Genomic DNA, 15,097 nt, shown 5'->3' with positions numbered 1-15,097 from the left:
GGAAAGAGATGAAATGACTTGTTCAAGGTTACACCACTAGTCAATGACACAGCCAGCAATTCCTGCTCCTCATTTGCACATCAGATCATAGCAAAAGTTCATTAAGTCATTTTGCATGAGGCAAAATGCCATCAAACAGCAATGACTTTCCATCAGGACAGCCCTCCTCCGGATTTGAACAAGTGACCTGTCCCAAATTAAATATTTATTTTTCAAGATATCTAAACAGACCAGTTATAGAAGCAGAAGTCTCCACAGCCAGCTAACAACTCCAAGCTCAACTTCCACACTCAAATCATTCTATGTGCCCATCTATAAAGGAACTCTTACTGTGTTGAGAAATTGTGTTCTAATGTAATAGCCTTCTGACCAGGGTATAACAAAGGTGGGACAAAATAGTTTTATATGTGTGCACATGCACGCATTGTGGAATCATGTTGAAGGGATTAAACACTATAGCATAACATGGATAAACACAGAGTTCGGCTTCACTTACACACAAGCAAGATTAAATACCATTTCACGAAACGATAGTCTCCCAGTCATATCATAACATCCTGACAAGACAAATTGCTGCGCAGACTAACCTTTAGTAAGTATCCCATAGTTATGTAAATTTATACCAGGGAGAGAGACTTGCCTCAAGCTAGCCACATGTTTCCTTACAATACTGAAGCAATAAATGTATGACAGTACAGGGCCAAACCCCTTTTTCACCTAAGCCTGATAGAACAATCAGATTCCTTCTTTAAACCAACCCATTCTACAGCAAGCTAATAAGGCAAAACTGTTAATGACAAAATACAAACATGCCCAGTCATATTCTAGTTGTTTATTTTCAGAATGCTTTCTGAAGCTATTATTTTAATTCAGGCAATGATCCATAGTAGTCTATCTCAGCAATTCTCAGCCCACTGCAAGATGACCACCTCTATGCAATACAGTGTTGCTGCAACAATATATTTTGCCACAGCGAGAGGTCCCGTAGTTTCCCCGAACACAGCCACCATCCCAAGGCTGACAGATACCAAAAACACTGAACTAGTGATCACTCACTCATGTGGAAAGAAGAAAACCGAAATCCCTAACTGATCATGATGAGAGCAGTAGGAAACACTGGTTTCAATAGGAACTGCCCTCACTGACATCTTGTAAAGGCAAACAGGAGGAAAGGAGTGGTAGACTCCAAAATGAAGACAGATTTGGCCATTAGCCCTGAGGTCTTTTAGTGTTTATTAAAGTAAGCAAGAGGCCACTTTACTTCTCTGACTGAGAGCATGCAATGTTTCTTAAATAATAAAAAGAATTCCTTGTGATTGTCTATCACTTCAGTAGCCTGTTCCCTTAAACGATTCTGATAGAGCTAAAGGCAGACAGCTGAGCAGTTGAAGGAGAACTTTAGACTAGATCCAGAGGTTGGCAGATTGGATTAAATTATACTAGTAAATTGATCTTGCCTATTAGCTGGATGTTTACCCACTAAGATTATAGTCACAGTGCAGCAATTGCGCTTCAGATTTCCAAGGTACAGCTCCAAGAATTCTCTGTGGTAACTGGGTTGACACTTGCAGCCACTCTGCTCGGCTCACTACGACCACGTGCAAGCTTTGCGTATCCTGGCACTCTCCACCCCAGAATACATTGCACACAAAATTTTAGTGGAATGATATCTGGGGGGACATCAGGAAGGCTGCCAGAAATGGTGAGCAGCACCAAGTTGAGCACAAGGTGAGGGAGAGATCCTGGGGAGCATCTATTGGACAGTCATATAGAAAGAAAGAATCTGGCGTGAGTCTACTTGAAGATTGCAGGGACAATGAGTAACTGTCATCTTGCCATTTGAACCTCCTTGAATGGGAGCTGGAGAGGAAGACGTAGCCTTAGCATTAACTTTTTTCAGTACCTTTAACTGTGGTTCAAATTCAAAGATGGGCAAAGAGATTGGGGGTATTTATTTGTTGGACTGATAATATCTAGAATTTTATACAAAAGTTAATAGAATCAAAAATTGGTAATAGAAAAGTCACATTACCATAGGTCATCTAGTCAAATTTTCCTTCTATCCTTGTTCATTCACCTACTGCATAAACTTCATTTGGATCAGTAAACAGTTACACTTGTAACAGTAATCAAGAGCTCTGTGAATAGTATTTCTAGCAGTGAAGATTCCTAGATTTTCGTAAGTGGCTCGCTGATGAAGCACCTGCATATTATTTTCTTTCTTCGTTGCGCAAAATAATTGCATTTCCACGCTGGATGTGGCCCGAGGCCTCCTCTTAGCAGAATCCGTCAGTTGCACTAAATTATGCATTTAGCAGTTTGGAAATCTGAGTGTCTATTACTAATTACCTTGAAAATATTTAAATTAATTTCACTGGAGCTAAGGGCCAACATATTATTTACTAAGCCATCCAATTTACATCATAACTTTCCTAAGGAGATTTTTGCCCCATGCAAGCAGACATTTTGTTTTAAATTGTAAATATCTAGCTAGGGTAAGTAGGGTTGCCAGGCGTCTGGTTTTTGACCAGAACGTCCATTCAAAAAGGGACCCTAGTGGCTCTGGTCGGCAGCGCTGACTGGGCCGCTAAGTCTGGTCAGCGGTGCAGCGGGGCTAAGGCAGGCTCCCTGCCTGCCATGGCTCCGTGCAGCTCCCGGAAGCAGCAGCATGTCCCTGCAGCCCCTAGGTGTAGGGCAGCCAAGGGTCTCTGTGCTCTGGCCCTGCCCCAAGCACCGCTCCGCAGCTCCCACTGGACAGGAACCGTGGCCAATGGGAACTATGGGGGTGGCGCCTGCAGCCGGGGCAGCGCGCAGAGACGCCTGGCTGCGCGTCCGCGTAGGTGGGACATGATGCTGCTTCTGGGAGCTGCGTGAGGTAAACACTGCCCGGAGCCTGCTCCCCACAGCCCTTCCTGCGCCACAACCCTGATCCTCCCTCCCGCCCTCCAAACTTCTTGGCCCTATCCCAGAGCACCCTTCTGCACCCCAAACCTCTCATCCCCAGCCAGAGCCCTCACCCCAACCCCCTGCACCCTAATTCCCTCATCCCTGGCCCCACACCAGAACCTGAACCCCCAGCTGGAGCCCTCACCCCTCCCACACCCCAACCTCCTGCCTCAGCCCAAAGCCCCCTCCCATACTCCAAACCCCTTGGCTGCACCCCCCAGCCCAGAGCCCCTCCTGCACCCCAAACTCCTCATCCCTGGCGCCACCCCAGAGCCCGCATCACCAGCCGGAGCTCTCACCCCCTCCCACATCCCAATCCAGAGCCCCCTCCTGCACCCTGAACTCCTATTTCTGGCCGCACCCCCAGCCGGAGCCCTCACCCCCTGAGCCAGCCCGGTGAAAATGAGCGAGTGAGGGTGGGGAAGCGCGAGCAACAGAGGGAGGGGGGATGGAGTGAGAGGGGCGAGGCCTCGGAGAAGGGCCAGAGCAAGGGCGGAGCAAGGGTGTTTGGTTTTGTGCGAGTAGAAAGTTGGCAACCCTAAATGTAGGACACTTCAATAAGCATGCTAAGAGATATAAAGACTAATTTATTTCTGATGTCAGCCACCAGAATTTCTCAAAATGTGAACCATCATTCCCTAACAGCGACCCTTTTGTTCCAAGCATGTGTTTGCAAATTGGGTGTCCCATATTGTTTCCTTTGTTAAACTTCCCATTGATCCCCCCAATCAAAAACATTGGCTGCTCAAATGAAGTAGTAAACCCTTGAAGAATCACGAGAAGCGATCTGAAACAAACCCTTCCATGCACACTGCATACAGATTGAAAAGAAAACTCTTCCTCAGAATAGTATTTTGAAACTGTGTTTAAAAGAGAAATGAGAAAAACAGTTCCCGCCCTCCAATCTGAAAAAGTTTAACACTGAACTTTAGGGCCAAATTCTCCACAGACTAGAATCGCAAGCTGCCTAAATCAAGACAGAATTTGCTATGTCAGTATGAAAGCAGGAGGAAAACTTATTTCAGTATCTGACACTGGGAAGAATCCGAGCAGCTTGTGTCACAAATGATATAACTTTGCAGAATTACAGTTTGTTCCAGCAGAAAAACACTTTCCTGCCTGTGGACTTTCAAGAAGATCCAATGATCAAACAAGGTGCAGCTTCTTCCCCCATGCCCAAAGATGATGAGGACAAAAATTATTAAAAACATTGCAGGTCTTCTAAGAAAAAATGTTCTGAAGTTACCCAGCGGCTTCATAGACTCAATCCAAGAAGCTATCCAAAGGGCAACCTCGCTTTCTTCACTTCATATTAAAATTCATTTCTACTTGGCATATAACTACTTGCTATTGTGCGGTATGAGCGGAAGGAAATTAGTTTTTGCTTCGTGTAAGTAATAATCCCATAATTTCAAGCTCCTCTTTGCATTAACATCACTAACTGACGACAACTGCCACCTTTCTAGTTTAAGGAGATTGAAAGGCAAACGCAAGTTACCATTATAGAACAGAACAACCCCCTCTCCCTGCTAGTGACTGAGGATACATCTATATGAGGGGGAAAAAAACATCATGGCAGCAAAGTCTCAGGGCCTGGGTCAGCTGACTCAGGCATGTGCTATCAAGCTAAAAACATAGCAGTGTAAACGTTTTTGCTCATGCTGGAGCTCGGGCTCTGAAGCCTGGCAAGGGAGGCCCTAACTCTAACCTGAGTTGAGCTCCAACCTGAGTGAGAACATCTACACTGCTATGTTTAGCCCTGTAGTGTGAGCCCTAGTCAGTTGACCCAGGCTCTGAGACTCACTGCAGCAGGTTTTGCAGTGTAGACACACACCAAGATCGTCAATCTAGCTTTCCAAATAGGGGTGGCTCAACTACAACTAACTTTAGTGGCAATGATTGCCACAGTTAGCTGTGTGAAGGGATCACTGTGTGCAGAGAATGTCTAAGAGAAGCCAAGTGGTTGAAGCACCCGCAGGGGCACATGAGAATACTCTTGAATGCTAAGATATAGAAACGCTGATCTATACCATCCTAAAGTGCTTTCACTTTTTAGCCATTCAAATTGTTTTTTAAAGGTTTTTTTGTCTGTTGGGGGTGTGGGAAGAACAGAGACCGATTTCTTTAGAAGTTCCTTGGCCCACTTTGTTTAAAAATGTCTCAGCCACTTAGAAGAGACTAACAGTTAATTTATTGGACATCATATTGTAATGATAAAATAGAAAAAGACTGTCTAATTATTTCCAGACCGCTATGTAATCATTGGGAATTTGTACAGTACACTGGAGTAGGCAATCTGACAAGTTATTCTGGTCCTTGAGGACATCTGCTTGATCCCTGGCAGTGGAAGCTGCTGACTTACTCTGAACTGTCGAAGGAGAAAACAATCAGAGCAAGGTTTTTGAAGCTTGCACTGAGTTCATCTCCAAGTTCCTACTGGTGCTGAAAGCTATTTCTCCCATTTAATACAATCACACATACAGAAGTTGAAAAACCTTCCTTCCTACCTATTCTGCAGCATAAAAACGTTTCAGAGAACTTAGTGTAAACGCAGGCTCACCTTATCCAGATTTGGAAAAAGAATTTAAGTTTAAAAACTAAGCCAGTTTTGTCTGAATACTTCCTTTGTCCAGGGCGGTTTCTACTGGCTGTAGCACTAACCTGCTGTGTAAGTTTGGGCACATAATTTCACCTCCCTCTATTTCCCCTCCCACCCTTTGACTGTTTTATCTATTTAGATTGTAAATTCTCTCTGGGACAGGAACACAGTCACATCGCAAGTCTGAACAATGCCTAGCACAATGTGACCCCAATCTTGGTCGGGGCCTTTAGTACCATAATCCTACTAATAAAGAGTTTCAATCTGATGGAGGTGTCATGACCCTTTATAAAATAATGCCCCCAACTGACTAGACATCCCTGCCACTCTCCATTGTTCCTGTCACCACTGGGTTACTGCACAAACTTCTTTTTGATACCACAATGCTCTAACAGGCACCTAGTCATAGCGCAGAGCCCTGAGATTCTCCAAAAAGAATCCAGTTCATTTCAAAAGACCACTCACTCATTGCACCTTTCCCTATTTCTCCTCCTCTCATGAAACCTTCATGAAATTGTTTAGTGATCCCAGAAAGGTCCACAGTTTTGAAAAAAAAGTAATAACTTGATGGAAAGAGACTTTAATATGGTTTCTAATCATTCAATATGCCCATCTCGGTGTAACAAGGATAGTATACACACAGTGCCCCTTATGGCTTAAAGGCACACAGTGAACCATATCCTGTTATATGTGGAATTCTGGTTGGCTTAAAAAGAAGTCACATTCCATATTCTCAAGGGTTCTATGCTGAATCATACTACATTTTAAGAATTATCAGTCACATCACCCAGGAACACCACCACACTTTGCCCCTTCAGTATTAACTCACAATTGAACAAATTTTACCCTGTGAGCACCTTGCCCTTTTCAAGCAAGCCTGAGAACTACGTAACACTGGCTTTATGCAATACCCCCACAACAAGTTTATCTTGCTGGCTTTATTCAGAACAAGATAAATGCCTAGGATTCTCTAACAGAACAGGGTTTGGCATGTTGTGTCAATCACAAACCCTGCTCCACCTCTGATGTCTCTGCCTGCTCCCTTCAGATGTTGGCAAACCTGTGGTTGGTTAACATCAGCTGTGAGCTAATCCTCTCCTCTGCTGTAATGCAATTGGCCCAGTCACAAAGATGACTAATTCACAACAGATTGCATCATCAACATCCTGCAGCACAGAAATCAAACCAGAAAATTACCCACAAAAGCTTCTTCTAGACTAGTGCATAGTGACCTGCACAACGGTAATTTGAGACCTCTAGTCATGTAACAGGGACTTTCCAGGAAAAATTGTGATAAGTGACCTTGTCCACAACATGATTCTAGTCTAAGGGGAAAAACAATTGAAGACGGTTGGCAGTTTTTCAGAGACATTATTAAGGGCACAAGAGCAAACTATCCCATTGATAGGAAATATGATGAGACCACCCTGGCTTAACTGAGAGATCTTCAATGATCTGAAACTCAAAAAAGAATCCTACAAAAAGCGGAAACTAGGTCAGATTACAAAGGATGAATATAAACAAACAACCCAAGTATGTAGGGACAAAATTAGAAAGGCCAAGGCACAAAATGAGATCAAAATAGCTAGAGACAAAGGGTAACAAGAAAACATTCTACAAATACATTAGAAGCAAGAGGAAGACCAAGGATAGGGTAGGCCCGCTACTCAATAAGGAGGGGGAAACAATAAGAGAAAATGTGGAAATGGCAGAGGTGCTTAATGACTTCTTTGTTTCAGTTTTCACCAGGAAGGTTGGTGGTGATTGGACATCTAACAGTGAATGCCAGTGAAAATGAGGTAGGATCAGAAGCTAAAATAGGGAAAGAACAAGTTAAAAATTATTTAGACAAGTTATATGTCTTCAAGTCACCAAGGCCTGATGAAATGCATCTTAGAATACTCAAGGAGCTGACTGAGGAGATATCTGAGCCATTAACGATTATCTTTGAAAATGGAAGACAGGAGAGATTCCAGAAGACTGGAAAAGAGAAAATATAGTGCCAATCTATAAAAAGGGAAATAAGGACTAAGCGGGAAATTACAGACCAGTCATCTTAACTTTAGTACCCAGAAAGATAATGGAGCAAATAATAAAGCAATCAACTTGCAAACATCTAGAAGATAATAAGGTGATAAGTAACAGTCAGCATGGGTTTGTCAAGAATAAGTTGTGTCAAACTGACCTGATACCTTTCTTTGACAGGGTAACAAGCCTTCTGGATGGGGGGAAGCAGTAGGCGTGATATACCTTAACTTTAGTAAATCTTTTGATACCATCTCTCATGACCTTCTCGTAAACAAACTAGGGAAACGCAACCTAGATGGAGGTATTATAAGGTGGGTGCATAACTGGTTGGAAAACCATTCCCGGAGAGTAGTTATCAGTGGTTCACAGTCATGCTGGAAGGGCATAATGAGTGGGGTCCTGCAGGGATCAGTTCTGGGTTCGGTTGTGTTCAATATCTTTATCAATGATTTAGATAATGGAATAGAGAGTACACTTATAAAGTTTGTGATGATACCAAGTTGGGAAGGGTTGCAATTGCTTTGGAGGATAGGACTACAATTCAAAATGATTTGGACAAACTGGAGAAATGACCGGAAGTAAATAGGATGAAATTCAATAAGGACAAATGCAAAGTATTCCACTTAGGAACGAACAATCAGATACGCATATTCAAAATGTGAAATGATCACATAGGAAGGAGTACTGCAGAAAGGGATCTGGGGGTGATAGTAGACCACAAGCTAAAAATGAGTCAACAGTGTAACACTGTTGAGGAAAAAAAACAAAAAAAAACCCACAACCCTGAACACCATTCTGGGATGTATTAATAGGAGTGTTGTAAGCAAGACATGAGAAGTAATTCTTCCAATCTACTCTGCGCTGATTAGGCCTCAACTGGAGTATTGTATCCAGTTCTGGGTGCCATATTTCAGGAAAGATGTGGACAAATTGGAGTAAGTCCAGAGAAGAGCAACAAAAATGATTAAAGGTCTAAAAAAAGCTATGAGGGAAGACTGAAAAAATTGGGTTTATTTAGTTTGGAAAAGAGAAGACAGAGGGGACATGATAACAGTTTTCAAGTACATAAAAAGGTTGTTACAAGGAGGAGGGAGAAGAATTGTTGTTCTTAACCTCCGAGGATAGGACAAGAAGCAATGGGCTTAAATTGCAGCAAAGGAGGCTTAGGTTGGACATTACGAAAAACTTCTTAACTGTCAGAGTGGTTAAGCACTTGAATAAATTGCCTAGGAGGTTGTGGAATCTCCATCATCGGAGATTTTTTAAGAGCAGGTTAGACAAACGCCTGTCAGGGATGGTCTAGATCAGGGGTTGGCAACCTTTCAGAAGTGGTGTGCCAAGTCTTCATTTATTCACTCTAATTTAAGGTTTCGCGTGCCAGTAATACATTTTAACATTTTTAGAAGGTCTCTTTCTAGAAGTCTATAATATACAACTAAACTATTGTTGTATGTAAAGTAAATAAGCTTTTAAAAATGTTTAAGAAGCTTCATTTAAAATTAAATTAAAATGCAAAGCCCCTCGGGCAGGTGGCCAGGACCCAGGCAGTGTGAGTGCCACTGAAAATCAGTTTGTGTGCCGTCTTTGGCACGCATGCCATAGGTTGCCTACCCCTGGTCTAGATAATAGTTAGTCCTGCCATGAATGCAGGGGACTGGACTAGATAACCTCTCGAGGTCCCTTCCAGTCCTATGGATTCTCCCTCCATCCTTGTTCATGAATCACATTTCCCTCTTTCCCTCTCATATTCTCTGCATACAGATAAATATTAGCAAGTTATGAACATGAACAGTGGCAGAACTGAGGTAATTATCAAGGCTCAAGACACTTCCTTGCATTAATGACCGATTCAGGAAATTTAATGCATCGATCATTTGTTTTTGTTTAATACTATTTCTTCTAGCCTTAGTCCCATCTATCTGGAGTCAGCTCTTCGAGTCCCCCTTCTGCATTCCAGTCGGTTTTGAAGCAATTCTCTACAGCAAACCAAATAGTTTTGCATGACATCCATCCATCTAATTTTGGGGCTTCCAACCTCTCTCTAACCCTCCACTTCTAGGTTTAACATGCTGTTTCCTCTATATTTTTTCAGTCCAGTCTTCTATTCACAAGCCCAAACCATTGAAGTCTGGATTCTCTCAGCTGTTCAGTAATTGGTGCCACTCTCCACACTTTCTCTAATTTGTGTGTTCCAAACATGGTCCATCCTTGTAATTCCTAGCATCGAATTTAACACTTCCATTTCCTCTGTATTGAAGATCTGCTCCAGTTTCTTCCTCACCATCCAGCATTCGGAGCCATACTAAATTACAGATCTAATGTCTGTTTTGTAGATCTTACTTTAATTCCTGTGCAGATTGGTGGAGTGTCCTGTAGATACTCTTCACAAATGCCTCCTGATCGAGATTTTGGAACACTCAAAGGGACTTCCCCTGGAGAATCCATCCCATGTTTTATAGGGAGCCCAAAATACACCAGGACAAGGCTTGGAGTTAGGGTTAGGGTTAGGCTTTGGGAGCATAAATTCTGCAAAAGCTTGTGTAGGGCAGAAGATTATTTCTGGTGTTTTGTTTTAAGAGACTCCTAGTCACCTTAAACATAATAAAACTGACTGAAAAATGTCACGCTCTGATCAGCAGTGTTGTCAACTCTCAATATTACTGTGAATATTGCGATTCTTGGTGTTTTCTTAAAGCTTCAGCTCCTAGAATCAAGTGACCATGGACAAAATATCAGTTTTCATTTATGAAAAAGTTTCGAGCCCTCACTGTGGTAGAGAAAAGCTTAAAAACTTGACTTAAGATCAACCTAATGACTCAGAAACCAGATGGCCAATTAAAAGAATAAAAATGTAATATTTTAAAATAATCTCATGATTTTTAAGGGCCTGACTCATATTCTGAATGCCTGGCAGCACTACGATGGTTGCTTGGAGACCCAAATGAAGTAAATGAGTTGGTGGATTTGTTTCACTTTCTGCTGGGTAGGTGTCCACATCACAAAATCACTACCCCATTCAGCATGCTCAGCGTACTGCAAGTGTGGGGAGAGGAAAACTGCATACTGTGTGTCATAACAAACAAACTCCACTGGCTGAGTAAGAAGTAGCACTGTTAAGCTACGTAAAGAATCGCCACTCAGACTGACCACAACAGTTGGTAGCTAACATTGGTTACCTAAAAAGTGAGGTTTTTAAAGCACCGATTGTCCTTTGATCTCACCACAACAGATACAGAGAGCAGTTGGTGTGTAGGAGAATGGACCAATTATGTAACCAAACAGGCCAATCATTCATACAATACAATCCTGACTCTGGCAAAAAATTTCTAAAAAAACCAAACCAACTGATTCTATCTCAATTACAAAAGGAGTTCAACAGGTCTATCTTTTAGCCCCTTTTCTTTTTAGCTTTTATATTAATGATGTTGCTTTTGCATTAAAAGGGGATCAGTATTTTCCCCCTAAAATCATGAACCACCCTATGTCTATCTTATTATGTGCAGAGGATATGTTTCTACTGTCACAAACACCTTTGGAACTGACGTGTTTATCATACCCTTTTGGTTTATATATGCAACAAGTTAGCTCTTTCCACTACCTGGGTATCTGATTTGTACAAAATGGTTTGTGGGATAAGCATATTCAGGTACAAAAGAGAACTCAGATTCAATGCAAGAGGCGTTACATTTTATCTGGACTTGTGTGAGCAACTTAATTGCACCAGCCTTTGAGTGTTTGAGGCTAAGGTATGCACTCAAATTTTCTATGGAGCAGAACTGTAGGGATAGAATGATCTCAAAGGACTAGAAGTGATTCAAAACAAAAATTCTTAGGAAGATCCTTGATCTCCCAAATACTCCAGCCACTATTCTTAGAGCTGAGACAGGTATGAATTCTATTCTGTCCAAAATTATTCTTCTTCAATGCTGAGCCGAATGGTCGGCTGCAGCGATCGTTCTCCATTTGGTTCATTCCTCTGTGGCCGCAAGGGCTTGATGGCCTGAGTGTCCAATATTTGAACAGACTGGATAAATCCATGTAATAAGGGGGTCTGCCTCTGGGCCACCTCCACTCCCTGCTTGGTGGAATTTTTTCCCAAATGTTACAAGCCACTCAGAGAACAGCGTTTGCCAGAATGTCTTGTGGCATTCTCGTGACATGTCTGAAAAGCATAAGTCGCCATCTGCAGTCAACGGCCCTGATAGTGTGTAGACCGGAGTGACCATAAACATATGCATTACAAATTAGGTCATTCCACTTTATGCCCAATATACGATGTTGGCATTGTGTGTGGAAAGCCTCCAGCTTTGACCAGTCTGAGCGGCATAGTGTCCATGTTTCGCAGCTGTACAACAGTATGGAAAAGATACAGCTCAAATAGATCCTGAACTTGGTTGTCGTACTGAAATGATGTTGATTCGATATTCATTGTAAATGACGCATGGCAGACGCCGCGATGCCAATCTGATGGAGAGTTGGAGGAAGTGGTGAGTATAGAACCCGAATAGCAAAAGCTAGAGACTGCTTCAACAGTTTCATTATTCAGAGAGATTGGAGTCGCAGGTGGACCTGGTCCTAGATCTTGCAGCTTTGTCTTTGACCACGAAAAATGGAGGCCACCCTTAGCCAACTCCTCCGTCATTTGCTGGAGTGCCTCGCGAAACCTGCCGAGGCTCTGTACTAGAAGAACAATGTCCTTTCAGGTAATTACATTGAAGGCCACAGCCCTCCTGCATGTCAATAAATGCACTCGTAATGAGTTGAAGTGAAAGTCTAACACCCTGTCCAAAATGCAATACCGTAATATTAATTTTTGGCTTCATATTCATAGTACGCACTCATAGGTTTGCAAGGTTGTGCTTAGAGATGCAGCTCAGCAAGACTTTCACATAAATTTCCTTGGTTAGAATATATTAAAAATTCTTTGCATCATCCAGGTTTTTTAAAATTGGAAATTATTAGGTTTAAGTTTAAAAACGTAAAATCCCTAGTCAAGTAGCGAACAGAGGATATTAATAAGCAACTAAATAAGGCAGATGTATCTACTTCAGATACATCATCTTGGTTCCCCCTTGTTAAAAAGACTCATGGGTAATGCCAGACAACTAGACAGTTTGTGTAATAACATGCTTAGAAGGGTCTTTACAGATCTCAGTTTTCAATTCATGCAGACAGCTTACTTAGAAGGCCAATTAACTGGAATAAAAAATGTAACTGCCTCTGTCCATTTGGTTTAGGGCAGGTGGAAGATCTATGCCATTATTTATTACATTGTCATTTGAGGTCAAAATGGCTTTCCATATTTTTATCCCAGATTCCTTTTTCTTGACCTCTCAGAAAACAGAATATTTGTTAGGCGCTGATAGTGTATCTGTAATCCAAGCAGTTGCCATATTTGCTTGGTCAGCCGTTAAAATAAGGAAAAGGCAAGTCGCATGGCGATCATATGTAGATTACTGGAGTATGTCTTTTTAAATCTGTACTTATGAGTATTTTAATATTTTATAACTTTGGATTTAATTTTTAAGTTTTATTGTAATACTTTTTGTCTTCTGCTCTTTGGCACAAGGCTATGCTGCTATTAATAAAATTCTAACTCATGCACTCGCACACTGTCCTATGGTAAGAGCTACTGTGGTACTAGAAAATGTGAAAGAGCAGGTCAAGCCTCATTGCAACAGGACGGCCCTTCTTTCTCTTGTATCCAAATAACACAGCCAACTCCTTCCCATACACTGTAAAGAGCCATCTGCGCGTAAAGGCAGATCATTTTGACAGCAGCTTTCCTGAACCGTTCTTTCATTAGAATTGTGCTGCTTCTCCCCTGCTCAGGAAGCTCCAAAAGAAATGTAAAGAACATCAGCTAAATTTAGGGACCACAAAAAACATCTGGATACAAATGTCCTCTGCCTCCACCTTCTGGAGCTCCTAGCACTACCGAACCTATTCCTTTTAATTCAACTCTTATAATAACAGGTTAGTGATGTGATAAAAGGCCTCAGAAAAGTCTGGAAATTCCCCTTTCAACCACCTTCCTCTGATCATCCATATGAAACTAGGCAGGGAGCATGAACTCTACTGTAAGCCTCCCCTGTTAGCTGGTTATGAGATTTTTTGTTTTGTTTTGTTTTAAGGAATCCACACTTATATGAAAAAATAAACGTAGAATGTTTTCATTCTCTAACCACAAGCAGCTGCTGGATATTATTCGTCACACTGGCTAAGGGTGACACAATGCAAAGTTACTTTGCCTGAGCGAACTAGCAGGTCTATCTCTAGTGAAGGGGTTAAACAGGAAATAACTGAATGACCGCTCTCTAATCAATACGTGTTAAAAGACAACTCCAAGGTAGTCAACATTTTATTCCGAGATTTCAGTGCTTGGCTTCATACAAAACTTACTGATTTTTGTAGTCAGTGGCACATGTCTAAAAATATCGAACACCACAAAATCTGAAGGTTTCCAGCTTACTATCTTATGACAATATATTTTAAAGCACAGGTTGCCAGAAAAGCAAAACAGCAGTACGAAAATATACTCTTTTGAAAAAGCCTCTTGCTTATGTGAACCACCTGTGGGGTTTCCTGAATACCTTTGATTTATCATCTCTTCCTGCTGAACAGGAAGCTAGGTTTGCAAAATTTTATATCGATTTCAACATACAGTGCCAGCTGCAACTAGCACATTAAGAATGTCACTCAATGTGTTCTTAAAAAGCAAGTAAAGCACATTTGCCCTTATCCATAAATCTAATTTTATGTGGAAGGTTGCTCTTCCTGAGTTATCCTAATTATGTAAGGGTTTTTAGAGAGGAGTTGGGTTTTTTCTTAATAATCTAAGAATTCACATGGCAAGCAACTATTTTAAATATTATAACTAGTTATGGTAATGTCCTGGTTCTTGACGTCTCTTCTCCCACATGGGGTCTCAGAAGGATACTACTGCCCTTGGTTTCTGCACTGGTGAAAGATAGATACCCACGTTGCCCTCTCCCTTGTGCATTCATCCTGTCAGGTGAAACACATGTGAACATCTCTGGGGAAAATAGCAGCTGTGTACAACACTGATAAAGTAATGCAAAAATTATGTATACAGTAGGCACCAAGGAAAGGCTGAAAAGCAAGGCTTTAGTTCTTAACTACATGCATAGTTACATTTCTAACACAATACCTGTTCTCCTCTCATCCAGTCAAACCTCAATGGAATACAGCAGTAATACGTTTCCAGATTTGTGTGGTTAATATCATGAGGGATCTTACCTGTGAACTGCATTCTGTGATGCTCCTAGTGCCTCTACCATAATCCTGCCAGCATGACAGCCAGAAAGCTCTGTGCATACTCCTCGCTCACTCTCTATTTTCTCTGCCTCAGACAGTTTGGAATGCAGAAAAGCTAGAGCCAAAGCCAGTCAAACCCAAGCCTGTCTCCCAGCTCCTTGGTTTCAGTTAAACAATAGCTGCCCCTCACTTGCTTTCCTTCTCTTGCAGCATTCGGGCACGTGCAGTCTCCCATATTAACAGCTA

At 41.9% G+C, this 15,097-nt stretch overlaps 1 protein-coding gene and 1 long non-coding RNA gene across 11 annotated transcripts in view; one reads left to right on the top strand and one right to left on the bottom strand.

The window, feature by feature from the left end:
* The window catches only part of RASAL2 (RAS protein activator like 2), a 274,328-nt gene that overhangs the window by 84,274 nt on the left and 174,957 nt on the right, over window positions 1-15,097 (bottom strand). Inside the window, exon 1 of one of the 10 annotated variants that reach the window (XM_054037203.1) lies at window positions 14,834-14,908. The exons of the other annotated variants lie outside the window; for them this stretch is intronic. Coding sequence (XP_053893178.1) covers window positions 14,834-14,846 — 13 coding nt within the window. The 5' untranslated portion in view covers window positions 14,847-14,908. Of the gene's footprint in view, window positions 1-14,833; window positions 14,909-15,097 lie in introns of those variants that run through there. 10 annotated transcript variants of the gene reach the window in all.
* LOC128841787 (uncharacterized) overlaps window positions 1-15,097 on the top strand; it is a 61,092-nt gene that overhangs the window by 18,027 nt on the left and 27,968 nt on the right. The gene's annotated exons all lie outside the window — the stretch shown is intronic.

The sequence above is a fragment of the Malaclemys terrapin genome, chromosome 8, assembly GCF_027887155.1.
Source record: "Malaclemys terrapin pileata isolate rMalTer1 chromosome 8, rMalTer1.hap1, whole genome shotgun sequence".
Lineage (NCBI taxonomy): Eukaryota > Metazoa > Chordata > Testudines > Emydidae > Malaclemys > Malaclemys terrapin.
The sequence above is the reverse complement of the archived record's forward strand: the minus strand, read 5'-3'. Positions and strand labels throughout refer to the sequence as shown.